Source organism: Oryza sativa, chromosome 2 (assembly GCF_034140825.1).
Source record: "Oryza sativa Japonica Group chromosome 2, ASM3414082v1".
In the NCBI taxonomy this organism is placed as follows: domain Eukaryota; kingdom Viridiplantae; phylum Streptophyta; class Magnoliopsida; order Poales; family Poaceae; genus Oryza; species Oryza sativa.
In genome coordinates, this window is record NC_089036.1 from 1,755,914 (window position 1) to 1,772,546 (window position 16,633).

General features: G+C 42.0%; 2 protein-coding genes across 3 annotated transcripts; both read right to left on the reverse strand.

The window, feature by feature from the left end:
• Positions 1-177: 177 nt before the first annotated feature.
• LOC4328209 (phosphatidylinositol/phosphatidylcholine transfer protein SFH12) lies at positions 178-5,052 on the reverse strand. 2 transcript variants are annotated; one of them, XM_015771224.3, is made up of 12 exons: positions 4,914-5,052; positions 4,025-4,823; positions 3,497-3,574; positions 3,026-3,127; positions 2,848-2,897; positions 2,599-2,692; positions 2,339-2,440; positions 2,126-2,236; positions 1,798-1,918; positions 1,156-1,571; positions 646-720; positions 178-518 (listed from the first exon to the last, which is right to left on the reverse strand). In XM_015771224.3, exons 2-12 carry the CDS (start codon positions 4,751-4,753, stop codon positions 498-500), a joined length of 1,899 nt encoding a protein of 632 aa, XP_015626710.1. In that variant the 5' UTR covers positions 4,754-4,823; positions 4,914-5,052; the 3' UTR covers positions 178-497. The 2 variants fall into 2 exon arrangements, with proteins under 2 accessions (XP_015626710.1, XP_015626709.1); XM_015771223.3 differs by having other exon boundaries at positions 178-533.
• Positions 5,053-6,252: 1,200 nt separating this feature from the next.
• LOC4328210 (structural maintenance of chromosomes protein 3) lies at positions 6,253-16,263 on the reverse strand. Its single transcript, XM_066307384.1, has 29 exons — positions 16,161-16,263; positions 15,695-15,745; positions 15,531-15,606; positions 15,253-15,291; positions 15,085-15,152; positions 14,924-14,995; positions 14,275-14,354; positions 14,112-14,190; positions 13,924-14,041; positions 13,665-13,840; positions 12,928-13,173; positions 12,721-12,842; positions 12,500-12,644; positions 12,053-12,225; positions 11,872-11,971; positions 11,367-11,503; positions 11,066-11,267; positions 10,385-10,472; positions 10,149-10,302; positions 9,367-9,514; positions 9,035-9,226; positions 8,767-8,950; positions 8,601-8,671; positions 8,364-8,515; positions 8,046-8,214; positions 7,813-7,959; positions 7,261-7,356; positions 6,889-7,063; positions 6,253-6,754 (listed from the first exon to the last, which is right to left on the reverse strand). Exons 2-29 carry the CDS (start codon positions 15,707-15,709, stop codon positions 6,564-6,566), a joined length of 3,615 nt encoding a protein of 1,204 aa, XP_066163481.1. The 5' UTR covers positions 15,710-15,745; positions 16,161-16,263; the 3' UTR covers positions 6,253-6,563.
• Positions 16,264-16,633: the final 370 nt, after the last annotated feature.

Consider the following 16,633-nt stretch of genomic DNA (forward strand, 5'->3'; position numbering starts at 1 on the left):
TCCTGCTTCCTCCGTTTCTATTGTAGAGTTTATCCTAAGCAACACCTCTCCAAGTTTGTCAAGTTCATAGAAAAAATAAGTTATTTAACCAGAGTTCTCAGCTTTCATAACTTAGGCGAGGAGTTTTAATTTGCAAGCATATTAGCTGTAAGAAAAATTCTGAAGAAAATAGATATATACAGCCTGTACATGTAATATGTTTGATAAAGCACGTGCAGCACAACAGTGGGGTACACAGTTCAGTCCAGTAAGCAAGAAAAAGTTTGTTTTTTTTCCTTTTGCTATACACATATAAGGCCCCTTTTGAAACACAAGAAGTATGTAACATGAATTTCACAGAAATCCCGGAGGAAACAACTCAACTCAACTCCCGCAGAAATAGCAAAATTTTTTCCGCATTTCAAACGGGGTCAGATACAGCGACGACGACGCACACAAAACAACACACGAGACGCACGACCGAGCTCCATCACCGCTTCTTGCTTTAAACCCGTCCATCACCAGCGGAATGGATTCTGCTGTTGAAGGCAAAACTTTAATGGAATCAGATGATGAAACGAGTCAATGAGTTCTTCCAAAACGTAATCAAGCCTATATAATAAGATGAAGATCATCCAACGGAAAAGAAAAGCAGGAGCCCCTTACCATCCCCCTCTTCTTCTTCTTCTTCTCGATGTAGGCCAGCACCTCCTCCTGCTGCCCCGACGAAGTCTCCAAAAGCTGCAACCAACCATGGACTCTCACTTGTCAGCGACCTAGCTTCTTGGCCATGGCAACGGCAATGGCGAGTGTAATTATTTTTAGTCAATTGCAATTTAGGTTATCTATATTGTTGAAGTTTCAATTTAAACTACCCTTAAATCATCTTTTTTTTTATTTGGACCACCCCATATAATTTCTCAAACACTCGTCCATCAACAACCTCAATCAAATCGGTCTCGATACACCATTAAACTTCTCCATCTATATGTATATTATATCTTCACCAGAACGGAGGGTAGGTATGAATAGTGAAGAGAATTGTGTGGTTTAAACTGAAAAGTAGCAAATTTACCGAGTACAAACTGAAAAAAAAAATCGGTTTAAGGATGATATAAAGTGAAACATTGATAATAAAAAGTGACACAAACTACAATTTACTCTTTGTTTAATTACCTTCTTGGTGGATTCGAGCTCGGTCTCGAGGGCCTCGACGCGGGTGACGGCGGCTTTGAGCAAGTCCTCCTTGTCGGCGGGCATCTCGGGAGGGCGGGAGGTGAGCGCCGCCACCTTCTCCTCGAGGTCGCCGAGCCGCTTGATCAGCGCTTCGTACTGCGCCGTCGACACCGTCACCGTGTCCGGGCCAGGGAGCTGCTCCAGCTGCCGCTGCTGCTGCTGCATCAGCTTCCGGTTCTTGGCCATCGCCTCCATCGTCGCGATGCCCATCGCCGCGTCCATGGCGCGCTTCGGCGCGATCTTCCCCACCCGGAACATCGCCACCACCCCCATCACGAACGCCATGAACCCCGTCACCACCTGCCGGTCCCCGGCGTCGCCGTGCTTGTACGCGTCCGGCAGCGACGCGTACATGTCTGCATTGCATCCACCATCAATTATGTCAGTGACATTTGGAGAGACGTCTAGGGATATTCCGGTTAGCTTCACAAGGTGGTCGGTTAGCCTGACCGGTCTGGGTTCGAAGGCTCACCTCTTCTATTTATTTGATATTAGGTCCTTCATAATATTCGCGTTTTATATCAGTGACATTTGTAACACACACACACAATTTGAAACTGAAATTGCAATAAAAATTTCAACCTCGTGCGAGTGCGAGCTTCTCGGCGCTGACTTCGCCGTTCCAGTTGAAGTCCATGTTCTTGTCCGGCATGGGGAACAGATCGTCGTATCGGGAAGAGCTTCCCTCTTGGCCAGGAGGAGCCTGCAGTTAATTTTCTTTCTCTGTCAGTTCATCAGAAAGGGAGATGCCACATTAGGCTAACCAAGTTGCAGATTGGTTGTTTGCACTGGGATACCATGATTGAAAACAGAAGTAAAATTCACCAGCAAATTTTTGAATTTTGGATGATTAAATTGTGGCATGTGAATTATGAACAAAGTCTGCAATCATAAACTCGTGTCTATTTACCTTGCTTTCTGAAGTTGACATCTCATGGAGTGGTGACATCTGCGGATGTTCAATCTTTTCGCGTGGGATCTTGGGTGAATCAACGGAATCACGGCGAATTGATTCTTGCTTCTGCATATCAAAACACACAAAAAAATGATTCAGAAATGTTACGATGCACAAAAACGAGCATAAAAAAAACTTAATGATAGCAATTAGCAAAACTAACGATACCTTGGGAATTGCCACTATGTCATCCTCAGTGATCATCTTCTCATCAGCCTCAGTATGACCCGAGCTATTAAATCCACATCTTCCCATGCCACATTGGACCATCTGAAAAATCAGATGAAGCATCAGAACCAAATCAGAAATGTTCATAACTTCATATATAGACAGCACTAGGGCTGAGCAGTTCAGTTCATGGCAAATCTCCACTAGCTACTTAGCTAGCACATGTAAGATGCATATATGCACTATAATTTTCAGATAACCTTTATGATTTCAGGATCTTTCCATGGCCCTTTGTCGGAGCGCATGCAGCCGCCTTCGCAGGTGCAAGTGCCACCAAGGAACTCAGGCAATTCGCTGTCTCGAAATAACAGGGAGTGAGCTCAACACGCTGCTCAATCTTGTTCTTTTTAATAATGATATTAGCAGATTTAATATAAATATTCAAGGTGATTCCATTTGCATTTGCATAGAAGCAGGAACGAACAACTCTAGAAGGTTCATGCTCAGACCTGGGATCAATCACTTCCAGCAGCTTGCTCTGGTACTTGTTGCCTAGGACCTGGTTAAAACAGGGCACATAAATGCAAACATTATGTAATGTTTAGTTGCAAATTGATCAAATGTAGCTTAATTACGAATGATCGATGTGACATTGACATCGAAAAGATTGTGGATGGATTGGATTACATGGATCTTGGCTGTGGTCTTGGGATCGAGGAAGGACTTGACGGTGTTCCAGAGAAGCCTGAATCCTTGACCGGCGTTGATGATGAACATCCGGCACAGAGTCTGCATCAATACAGACAGCAACAGATCAACGAGTGAACGAACATTTGGAATCATAAACATCGATGAACAAACCAAAATGTCCACATTTAGATTCATTCAGACATCAATTAACCGATCAAAGAGCACACATTCGGATTAAAAATACATCAATAACCAATCAAAGAACAAACGTTCGGATTAAAAAAAACATCAGTTAACCAAATCTAATACTGAACATTCAGATATTCAGGCACCAATTAACCAATCAAAGACTGAACATATTCAGACCAATTAAAATCAAATGTGGTCATTCAGATTCAGATACTACCAATTAAAAACAACCAAAGAGTGAACATTCAGATTCAGAGAGAGCCAATTTCTGCTAGCTACCTCTGGGTAGTTGTCACCATCGACCTTCTGGAGGCGGCCGATGAGATCCCTGGCGGCCTTGTTGAAGTTCTTGTACCCCTATATCAACCAATCACAATTAATATTAATGGATGTGAAGAAGGGGAAAGTGAAATCATCACTCAATGAGATATCTACTTGTTTCGTGCATGTTAGTCATAAGTTAGATTAATATGAAATAAATTACCTCACAAACATGCAAGTCAAAATTCAACTTCTACAAATTGTAACAAAAATAACAAATATATACGCGAATGCACGATAACTATTTTCACTTTAATTTGTTCTTTTTGTTGCAACTTGTAGAAGTCGAATTTGATCTTGCATGTTTGTGAAGTGATATATTTCATATTAATCTATGTTATTATTTTTTTTCAAACTTTTTGATAACTATTTAGATGTTATGTAAATAACAAGATGATATCCCCTCGAGGGATGAAAATCCACGTCCAAGAAGAAGGCAAGAAGAAGAAGAAAGAAGAGGAGGAGGAGGAGGAGGAGGAGGCATACAACGCCGGAGACGTCGAGGATGGTGGTGCTCTGGTCGACATGGCGCTTGGCGGCGATGGAGCAGGCGGGGAACTTGACGGCGAAGGCGCGCTCGAACTCGCGGACATGGTACTTGACGTAGCGGTCCATGCTGGTGACCTGGAGGAGCTTGGCGGTGTCGATCGCGCCGAGCTTCTCGATGTAGACGGGGCGGCCGTCGCGGTCGACGCCATGGTGGCCCTGCGGGTAGTGCTCGAGCACCTGGTCCATCTCCTCGAACTGGAAGTCGTCGAGGATGGTGTCAGATCCGAACTCCTTGCGCCATTGCAGCATGTCGCTCCACATCTGCTTGCTCTTGTCGATGTCGAACTTGCGGGCGCGGAGGAAGCGGAGCATCATGTGGTAGTCGTCGTGGCGCGCCGGGAGGAGCTCCTCCAGCACCAGCGTCTGCCGGAACGCGTCCACCGACTTCATCTCCTCCGCGTCGCGCACGTCCTCGATCGACACCGACATCACCTTGCTGCTCCGCTGCCGCGCCGCCGCCCCCTTGCTGCTCCTGCTCAGCGACGTCCGGAGCAGCTTCGACGACGCGCTCATCGCGCGCTGCCGCAGCGACGACGACGACGACGACAGCGCCCGCGCCCGCCGCTCGTCCTCGCCGCCACCTCCCTCTGCCGCCGCCGCCGCGGCCGCTGCGCCGGCGGATGAGGAGTTCATGCTCGGCGTCGGCATCACGGCGGCTGACGACATCGCCGCTCGCCGCTCGCCTTATTAATAATCAATTTCCTAAATTATTCGCCGCGCCGAGCCCGAGGGCCTCCTGCATCCAAAATTCCAAACAAACACACAAAAATCAAAACCTCCTCAGCAATGGCTCGCCGCGAGATCAAATCATCTCGTCGATGCGTACCTCGGATTGGACGAGCGGCCTTGGGAGGTGGAGCCAGGAGGGGGAAGGGGATGGAGGAGGAAGAAGAAGCGAGGGCGATGGCGATGGCATGCCAGAGTTGGTTGCTGCATGCATGGGCATGGGCATGGCCATGGCTGGGCTCTGAATCTGCATAGCTGACGTCATCTCCCCCACTATTTCCGCCACAATAGTAGCTGCACCGCTATTCCTTCTCCTCCATGTTACTAACCCAGCAGCAACCCTCTCTTAACTTTAAACTACTCTTACTCTCTTTTCTAATGCAATTATGCATTTATATGCGCATGCTAATGCCATTTTTTCAATAATGAAAATCAGCAACCATGTCTCTTTAACTTTTTGAAAGTGTTAACTACTCTTCCTCTCTTCTCTAATGCAATTATGCATTTATATGCGCATGCTAGTGCCATATTTTTTTAAAAAAATAATGAAAATCATCCCGGCTTTGCTTCATTTTTTTTTGAGAATTACACAGTAAAACGCAGACGCTCACAACGCACGCATACTCACCCATATGAACGCACGCACGCATACTCAACCATATGAACGCACGCACGCAAACCCTACCTTCTATGAGCATCTTTGAAGATTGGGCCGGCAAATACTTGAGAGATCGACGAAGTCACCACAGGCGCCTCGCTGTCGACGGGTACGTCGCCTACCACTGAAAGCACAACGACGTTAAATCCCGTCTTTGCTTCATTGAAGCTACAAACAATTATTATAAAGTTTTTATAGGTCGAAAGACCGTGAATTAAAAATTATAGCTCGATGGATATAACACTAGAACTACAGGACGGTTTTTGATTGATTTTTTGCAACTTATACATGATTAGGAATATGATTTTTGCAGACTTTGTGTGCTCCCTCCATGAGTCATGATTTATTCTGGAGATTTTTAAGATGTTCAAGACATGTCATCATGGTAATTGAAACTGAAATTCAATCCAGTTTTGTTATGTTAATGTATCAGTTGGCGATGTTTTGATAATGCCCCGGTGTCTGGTGAACGGTGACCAACATTTGGTAAAACTCGTCCATACAGGGCAGATGAAATAGAGGCCAAATGTGCGATGGCCGAACATACACGGGCAACTTTGAGCTGAAGGCAAGCAAGATACAAGGAATTATTACATCTTTTGATCTAGCAATTGACAGAAGACTGCAGCCGGCTGAAATAGCAACCAACGTCACATGGATCAAACGGCTGAAGTACAGATTCACAAACAATTTTACAGCTCATCAGCATGTAAACTTGGATCAAAGCCCAGGATTTCTGCAAGGCAGCACATAAAAATTCAACTCCGCAGTACAGCTAGGCTAGACAATAAATTCCCATTGGTAGTAAGCGGTAGGTTATAATGTATACAAGAATAAATAGCGATGTTACAACCACGTCGCCGATGCATGTACCACTGAATACATGTGCTATCCTAAACAGAACATAATGATAACACAATCTACCCATCAGCTGAAACTTACAAGTCCAAAGGCTAACTACATATTCACAACTAGTACAATTATCCAACCATGGAAATAGAACATCCAGGCAAAGCCAGATTTCAGCCTGCTTCCACTACCTCTACGTTAGCATCTGCCTGCAGCACACCACTGGCAAAAGCGCATTTAGTCTCAGCTAGCGTTGTGTGTCTGGTCATGCTCAATGAAGTCCAGAGCTTGCTCCTTTGACACCACATTGATGTAGCTAACCCTGTTCTTGTGCGTCACACCATAGATCTTATCAGCAACTTTTGCAATTTCTGGTCGGAATGTCGTTGCTATAAACTGAGTGTCAGCCATGTCAGCTAGACGGCGGATCATATCTGGAGCATTAGCTTAAGGAAAAACACATGCAAAAGCTTGTAGCATTCCAAAGATGATAACAAACAGATGGACATTATTTGATAGCACGCAAGAAAACGAGAGGGAGGGAACTCAGAAGAAATATAAAGGATACTGCCGACAGCTGTTCTGTACTGTGGATCCAGAGCAGCATCGATCTCATCAAACAGATAGAATGGGGCTGGATCACAACGCTGAATGGCAAAAATCAGTGTCAATGCCACCACTGTCTTCTGTCCACCAGACAACTGTTTCATAGACTGTGTTTCTCCCTTGCCAGTAAAGGAAACCTGAAACGTGAGTGTACCGCTTTTAGAAGCTTCGACAAAGATTATGCATAATATCAAGATCGGTATAATCCAAAATGAGTATAACAACTTAGTATCATTATTTATCATCGTCCGATTTTTCAAAGATCTATTGACATTTGCTCAATGAACAGTATATATGCACAAATACATAAAAAGCATATGCAAAAAGAGCATACCTTGACTTTTACACCAATGTACTTCTCAATTCTCCCTTCAGGATCTGGTTCACGAGGCCCATCCTCATCATTATCATCATCATCTGCATCACCATCCTATCAGGGAGGAAAGCATAAGCATTAATTTTCAGAAGAGATCTTACCTTCGAGACATCAATACATGGAAGGAAAATTCAGATAACTCCAGGCATATACATAGGTCATAAAATCGAAGTTCAAAATTCAAAAATGTGTCATCTTGAATTGGAAATCAAACTTAACATCATCTTTGCATTGAAGAATAGCCCAGGTATACAAAACAAAAGATACGATCTAATGCCAATTCATGGAAAGCAACATAGGTAACAGTAATAACTAATAGCAGCCTGTAGTCCCCAGCAAATTGGAGTACACTAGACATGAAACCCAATTCAACCAAGGTGATAGGCCAGCGTAGGAGAATTACAATTTTACCACAACCAAAGAGTACATACACACTGAATACCAGGGCTAAAAGGCAAAAAGTGTGTGCCATGGAAGCAAGGTCGGTAGGTAAAGCAAGGAAAATATTACCTTTTTCCTCATCATAACCAAATGTCCATGGCCACCTTGCACTAGTTCAGAGAACACTTCACGGAAGTGCCTTGCAACACCTTTAAATGTACGTTCGATTGATTCGTCCTTCCTTTGGTCTAAAACTGATATTAGTTCTCTGATTTTCTGCAATGTTATTCAGCAGGTTTTATGAGATTCTACTCATAGGATACAAGCGAAACTAAAGGCTTTTAACCAATGGAAAATTTCACCTGATCACCAGCATCAAGTTCAGCCCGTCTTCTCTGTAGTTGTTCACGTTGTTCGGTGAAGTTAACATACTGGTCAAGAGCTTTTTTGTTGACATGACTGAACTGCTGCAATTGCTCATTGCAGTCATAAAGCATCTTCTGCAGCTGCTTCTTATTTTTCCGCTTGTACCTATAGCATTGGCCAGACAAATAAGTTAAAATGGTATTACAGCGCCACAAAATTAATCTGCAGAATACCGCTAAACAAAAGGTATGCATTCTGGCCAATTCAGCCAGTTTTACATGGAAACAAAACCAGGTAGCCATAAAATACAGTACGTTTCAAAAGCATCTGCAGGCAATGAGCCCAAGTCTCGGATCTTCTTCATACACTCCTCTTGCTTAGCTAAATGCATGCTCCTGCTGCTCATGAGCTGTTCCAAATCCTTGGCACCATCTTGTACGGTCTGCTCCAGGTTAGCTTCTAGTGCCTGTGTTTAAAGATAAGCCATTACATAAGAAGTCAACAACAAATAGGGAGTTCTTACAAATAGTTCATAGCTATGTTCAACTTACCTTCAGATCATCTCTCTGTCTTTTCAGTTCCTCCATCTTCCTTGTGAAGTTATTAATAGCATCGACATTAGCTATCCAAAAGATCATTTAGGTTAGACTTGCTTCACTGCTTAAGAAGCATAAGCATATGCAGAAAGAAAATAAAAGTCTATCAATGTGTCTATACCCTTCAACATTGCAGTCAATTCATCAAGACTCCTCTTCGAACTTTTTAGTTCTTGCTCTTTCGATTCAGCTTCAAGAGGCAAGGTCTTAGAGTCTGCAGATGAAATTATTGCTTCAAGCTCTTTCTGGCGCCTCATAAGATTAGTTGATAGATTGGTTTCCAGTTCTTCTTTCCTTGTTTCAATCTACATAATAATTTATAGCTGCATTAGAGTTTGCAGAAAGAATCGCCCGAAACAGAAGCATGATACAAAATTTGCTGGAACAACCTCGATGCGACTGTTTTTACATAAGAGAAACTTCTCCTTTAGTTCAGTAATTTCAGGGTTCAATCGTGAAAGAAGATCTCGTTCTTCTGAAGTTAACTGATCAATAAGTTCAGTGCCCATTTCATCATTTTTCATTGCAATGCCAGATTGGATTTGCTCAATTTGGTTCCGGATGTTGTCAAGTGATTTTTCCTGCAAGATAGAAACTATCAGATAGAGTTGCAGGACTATAGCAACATAGGCATTTGATACACAGCTAATGACTTTCATATTAAATATCAAGATAGTGAATCTCCCATGAACTGCAGTAAAAGAAAAGGAGAACCAAGTACCTTCTTTCCAAGTGCCTTGTCAAGTGATACCATTTGCTTCATAGCGCTAGCGATGTCAACCTTAAATTGTTCCAACTCTGATTTGGCATGGTCACGCTCAGCATCCATTTGCTGCTGTTTGGTAACTAAATCTGTAATTTTCTTATCTATATGTATGGAAAGTTAAGGAAAAAAATTGAAGGACATATAAAATTCATCTGGCATAAATAGTAAACAGCAACTCAGCAAGAGCCTTGAGATGCCAAATACATATATTCAAACTACTTTGGAACTTGGAGCCAAACAAAACAAACAAACACAAAGGAAGCCATGAACTTTGATAAAATTGAGAATGGGAGATTTGCCATCTTGTTTCACAAACATGTGACTCCTTGTTGCACATGTCATAGCCACATCAATGGCAAATCCTTGTTGCCAACTATTGACAGTGACTAATCCCTAAATCTGCTAGTTGATAGGCCCAATATGTTGAAGAACCAGTAGCATTCCTACCATTTTGGAAGAGGTTACATGCACGAATGCTAGATCACTACATAAGATTCTACAAGTATCAAATCTACATGATGTGCATGCTTATCTCTAACAATTAGAAGAGTGGCAGAATGAGCTACGGTGCAAGCAGGAAATATTGAATTTAATAGAAAACCATAAACTCCTTATCCATCAGGTCTTTAGTAAGCAGGACAAGAAGTATATCTAGCAGAAGTAGGTGATAACAGGATGAAACACACAGTTGTGTACCGGTCTCATGTAAACAGGGAGAAATGAGTGTAGACTAAAGGATATCTCTTAGCTTGCTTCCCACATTCTCTAGATGTGCTGCCTTTTTCTCAATTGCAGTTTTATTGTCCCTAATTATTTTCACAAACTTCAGTTTTGAGCGTCTAGAGTCATAGAAACCTCCTGTCATGCCACCTTTTCTGGCAACTTGATCACCTGGAAACATCGACTCTTTATCAGTATTAAATTATTAATTAATGTTAACAATGACAACTCAAGTGAAAAAGTTCAAGACTACCATCAAGTGTGATGCAATCCAGCCCATTGCCGCGTGCAACTTTGGTCGCAGTTTCCAGGTCTCGGCATATTACTGTTCTGCCAAAAACCTAACAGAAATATAAAAGTTAAGACACAAATATATATTACAACGGAAGGGGTGCTACTTAATCTGGCCCACATATAAGCATATAGCAGAAAAAAGACCATTCCAAAAGGCTGCACTAAAAGTAAAGAAAAGTCCCACGCAAACATGCGCTCTTGACTCCATGCACATATAAATACATGGGAAGGAAAGGAGATGAGCAGTGTATGCCAAAACATAAGTTACAGAAGTTCATAATCATGGCCCACCTAGAAAAGTAATACATTACTCTCAAGATTAGTTTGTGCTAAAATACAGCGTATGCAAGAACTGAAAGTCTGGTAGGTTTGATTCATAGACATAATACAAAACAGGGTAAAATATAATACAACATAAGATGGTCTGTCATGGCTGATGAAGCAAAGCTGGGTGTAAAACCTCCAAGCAGGCAAGGGTAAGAAAAGTATATGCAGAACTGTAGCATGAGTAAGCCAGACTTTGTCATGCAGGTGAAAGGCAAGATTGACTGACGGAAAACCTCAATTACATTAATGAAGGTACCCAATAAAATATGCAGAGACCAACTGAAAGAAGATAACAGAAGAACGTGGACAATACCTGTTCAAAGGCACGGCGATGATCGGCCCGATATTTTAGTTTCTTCAACAATGGAACGAAATCGGGACTTTGGGGGCAACTAACATCTGGAACTTTCACTCTATTCAGTGGTATAAAAGTCACCCGCCCACCTTTTTCTCGAGTCAATACTTGAATGATTCTTGTTGATATATCGTCATTCTCAACAACCACATGGAACAAACTATTTGCAACAAAATAGAATGGATGTAAAGAACAATGAAATAGTTTAAAAATAATCTGTACCAATGTCATCTATCTAAATGGCAGTTTAATTCAAGACCTGTTCCCTGCAGTGACCTCAACAGCAGTGAAGAACTTCTCTTCACAATCAACCAGCTCTAAAACAGGACCAAAAACTCCTGTAATACCATGGTCCCTGATGATTCTGCTAACAGAATTCAAGCCTCTTCTGATATCCTGAGAAAGGAAAAGAACAACAACATGCAGAGATAGTTCAACCATTGTTCTGACAGAAAAATCATGTAATATGGCAATAGTGGCAAAGCTCAATGTTTATAGGCCTATATCCTTGCATTAACAGTCAGGCCAAGCACAAGCAACATTATCAGTAAAACTCTAAGAAAAGATTGATCGAATTATCAAGAAAATTCAAAATCAAACTACTACTAATAAATCTCAAATTTTATTTACGATTTTGTCCTGCTAAGGAATAGTTTGCTGATGCTTATGTAAGGTGCATCAGAATCACCATGGTAATCCTCAGAACAGTACATAGCAGTCAGTTATATGATTAACAAAAGGTATAAAACATGGAATTTTCATACCCCAGGTGTTGCATGGTCCAAACTCTTTTGTGCCTTCACAAGATCATCCTTTAGCCTATCAATTTCAGCTGTCACATCAGCTTCCTCCTTCCAAAATGATCTGGAACATTTTCCTTCTTTAAGTATCTAATCTATAGAGTAATAGATCTTCCATCAAACAAGAAGGCTGAAATATACATACTTCCTTTCTTCTTGAAGCTCATCTCTCTGCTTCCTCAAGTCATTGTAGTCATTGTGTTTCTTTGCTAGTGCAGACTCTAATTTGCTTGATTCACTTTTCCGGGACTCAATGTAGCTATTCAAGTTATTGATTTCATCTTTAAGCTTCTGGATTTCTTCTTGAAGTAAACCTTCCTAGAATAGTTGCAAGGTAGGTCAGATATATATCCACAAATAGCACAATGATTATTAAAAAATAACATGATAGTTCACATTAAGTTAAAAATAAATCTTAACATAAAAGGGGATGTATTAACCAAGCTAAAACATAATATAATATAGTTTATGAAATGACGCATGTAGAAGAAAAAAGCGTAATATAAAATAGTAAATGAAAACAGAGGTCCAGAATGTCAATATAAAATTGCAAGAATCAAACTGGCCACTGAAATAAACTCTTATCTCTTACCTGCTTTCGATTTGATAAAAGCACACGCTCAAGATCATCAATTTCCTTTTGAAGCCACTTATCTCTGGCAGCTTTGTTTGCGAATTGGGTTGCCCTCCCCTGCTTTTGGTACAATATACTTAACCGCTTCTCACGGTCCATTATGCTATCCCCACAAAATGAAAACGTCAAACGGAGTAAACATAAAAACATAATAAAATTAATCAAAAACATATTTTTACCTTTTTGATATTTCTTCCTCTTCCTTTAATTTGGCTTGATGCACCTTACTAATTTCAGCTAATTCGGACTTTGACTTTTCACTCTCCATCCTCACGCTTTGTAAATCCTTCGCAGCTTCATCCTAGCAGTAGATTCTTTTAAGTTTGGCAATCAAACTGAATTAGCAAAAAGTTCATGAGAAATATCAAATATGAACCATAACATACCTTTGCCCGTTTCTCGTTCAAGATTCTGTCTTTTATGTCTCTCAAATCAAGCTCAATCTGAGCAACTACCTTCAGTGCTTCTGTACGCTTCTTCTCTACACCTTCCTTTTGAGCCTTGGTATCATTTATCCCCTTAGTTGAGTATTTTATTTCTTTGTCAAAAGTCTTCACCTTCTCACGTACATCTACCACTTCATTATCCGCATGGGACATTCTTTCAGAAATTTTTCTTCGGTTATCATCCATCTAACAATAGGAGAAATCAAAGCAGGCAGTAAAACAATTGGACCATTCAATATAAAGATGAAACATGAGCTCATCGTTCTCTCATTTTCACCAACTGATGAAGAAATAAATAACTTTTTAACTGCTGCACAGGTACTGAGTAGTAGTGTTAGTGGTACAGCGGGTAATTACAGATTAAGCCGTAAATAATGTGATTTTTTTGTCTGATGCGGAAGAGCAAAATTCCATATCTCAATGCAGTTCCTATAATGTAAATATGGTGGTTGCATTGAGGGAGGACCTTAATTCAAAAGTTATTTTCCATCAGGACAGAAGAACACCAAAAAATAATACTTTGACTTCAATACGAAATGCTAAACTTAATGGTTTGTTCTGCAAACTTGTCCAAAGGCCCTTGTTCTTTTTTTTTTTAGTTGAACTAATCCAACTAGCATGGCAGGAAAAATGTATCCAGAAAGTAAGCATACACAACAAAAAATGGTAAATCATACCGAAGCTAATTCGTTCCTAGCCTCATTTAGTTCATGGTCCAGTATGGTATACTCAAGTGATCTTCTTTGTTTGTCCAGCTGCTGGTACTTCTTCAGTTCTTCTTTCTCTTCATCAAGTTCTCTCAACCTTTCCTCCAAGTAGTGGACAACTTGATCAATCTGCTTTCTTTTGTTGGCTGTTAATAATGCATGAATGAATGTCCACTCACAAGAGGTCTCCCCTAGAAATATATAAAAATTTACGATAACTTAAACTTGCCTGTTTCCTGCATGATTTTCAAACTCTCGCGTCGTCTATCTTCATAAACGCGCGTACCACCGATCTCTTTGAGGAGATCCAGCCGTTCGGAATCTTTCATTAGGGTAAGGGATGCAATCTACAAATAACAATTTTCATTACATTATGGCCGAACAGATCATGGGAACAATAAGGTGAATAATTATTACCTTTCCCTGCTGGACAACGTAGTATGGATTAGAGCGAGAAAATCCAGCACTCTCTAGCAGATTCATGACTTCAGTTTTACTGAACAACATATAATTAAAAGTGGGTGTGAGCAAGCAATGCCGATGTAACATGGTTGGTCCTGTTTAGGGATGTATGAAATACCTAACATGCTTCCCATCCAAGTAGTATTCATCCTTCTTTGAAGCAACTGTCCTGCGCAGGCGTACCTCCTCTTTGTCAACCTGCAGCAAAGTATTTTTTTTGGCTTACAATCAGATTTACGACTAACATGCCATACAAAGTTAACCAAAGAAGAAAGCACCTAACACACAGTTAACTCTGAAATATGCTGATAAATAATTAGCTCACTGTTGACTAGTACCTTGCATGATCACCTAAAAAGCAACCCACGCAGGCCCAATACTACATGCATGCACTGTCATGGGCATGAGGCCAAGGGCCATGGCGCATGTGGGGGACACGGGGAGTGGGATCCTCAACCAGACACATGAGGCAGTTAGGCAGGGAATTATTAGTTCCCAATTAGTTGGGTTTCCCTCTTTATAGATATATACCCTATCCATTAGATATGAAAACGATTTAGTAGGGATCAGGTCGTGCCATCCCTATAAAAGTGATGCTGCCCAGCTATCCTCTGGCAGTATCTACCCTTCATGAATTCAGACCACGACATATGTTCATATGGAAGATCTAAGAGTTGATGTATTTTTCATAAAAAGAATATGCAGCTCGAGAGTGGCTAGATAATTGAATTAAAATGAATTAAAGATTAACGAGTTAAAGGACTTACTGGAATACGGTTGTCTGAATTATCAAACACTATCTCAACAAAAGCCGAGACAACCGAGTGACCAGCACCTTCCTGAAATGGTTATTATTGTCACATAACAAACACATGTTTCAAGTTTAAACTATCTATCAAGATCACTCAGAGAGAGGGAGGATGCGTACATGAAGAAGAGCGCCCCTGTCTTCACTGCGCAGGTTTTGAAACATGTCACTGAGGACAAACCGTATAGCTGGAGGATTATAATGACCGAGTGAGGAGAAAAGTATCATATAAGGCAGCATAACAACAATAACCTAGCTAGCAGCACCACATATCTAAAAACATATTACCATGGAAGAAATTTGATTTGCCAGATCCATTTGCCCCAACTGTAATAAACATGCGAAGTTGCGTTAGTTCATATAAAATTAAAATCTGCCAGGATTACTATATTCATCAGATATCGCAATTCACTCCCCTGCAACTCCACGCAGACAAGGTAAGTGCAGGTAACTGCAGGACAAGCCGCACAGCACTTTAAACTAACACGCACAAGATGACAAAGTAAAACACACCAAACTTTTACTACCCTCTAGTCATGCTAGTCAAAAGGGGAAGTGGAAATTACCAACTACATTAACTTTGGGGCTGAAAGGTTCTGTTGAGATCTCCTCCCTGTAGCTCTTAAATCCTTCTATCACAACCTGCGCAGACAGACAGCTTCTGAGTCGGCGCAAACCATATATACCATCAAAGCCAGCACTGAGCTACTCGCTTGGTAGCAGAACTTACTTTCTTTATATACATGGTTGAGACAGGGTGAGCTCAATCCACCATGAAATCCTACAAAAGGAAGGTCAAATGAGTCACCAGCACACAAATCAAAACTCCATAAGAGACACGCACAGTCAAATCGACACGAACTAAACCACGAGCCCATCCCACTTCACTCCTGCGCCCTCTCGTACCTCACTCACGACTCACGAGCCGAAACGAAGTCCACCGCGCTGAGAATCATACCTCGAAACGAACAAACCCTACCCCCCAGGCCCCAACCCCAACCCCGCGGGCTCACAGAACCACCACCACCCACCGAGCGAACCACCCTACAAACCCTAGCAGCACACGACACGAGAGCGCAGGAATCGGGGGGAAAAGACGGAGAAACCCTAGAATCGCGCGCGAGGCTACTACCGCGCGCGCGCGAGCACCCCGAGAACCCCCGACTCCGCCGAGGGAGAGGGGAAGAGGAATTTACCTCGACGAAATGGGGGGAGAGAGAGACGACGACGACGACGCACTCCACTCCGCTGCGAGGGCGAGCGCGAGCGCGAGCTAGGGGAGCAGTGGAGTAGCTAGCCGAGGAGCGAGAGAGAGAGAGAGAGAGAGAGGGGGGGAGACGCGGCAGAGGCAGCAAGGCGTCCCGATCCGACGACGAAGCGTGTGCGTGCGGGGGATGGCCCAGAGGAAAGAAGCCCACGCGCGTACGACGCGTGGCGCACGATTGGGCCTTCTCTCCCGCGGCCCCTGCGACATTGACTGGGCCGGATGGGTAGACGAGGCCCAACAAGCCTGTGTTCAGGTGCCACGGTTGCAGTACTTGTATACTAAAGTGGTTATGTATAATTAATGGTGGTCAATAGTTATTATTTCTATACAATATTATATCATTGTGCTTTGCGTGAAATATATTTGATATATGATATGAATCAAATTTCTCTATTGCACAAA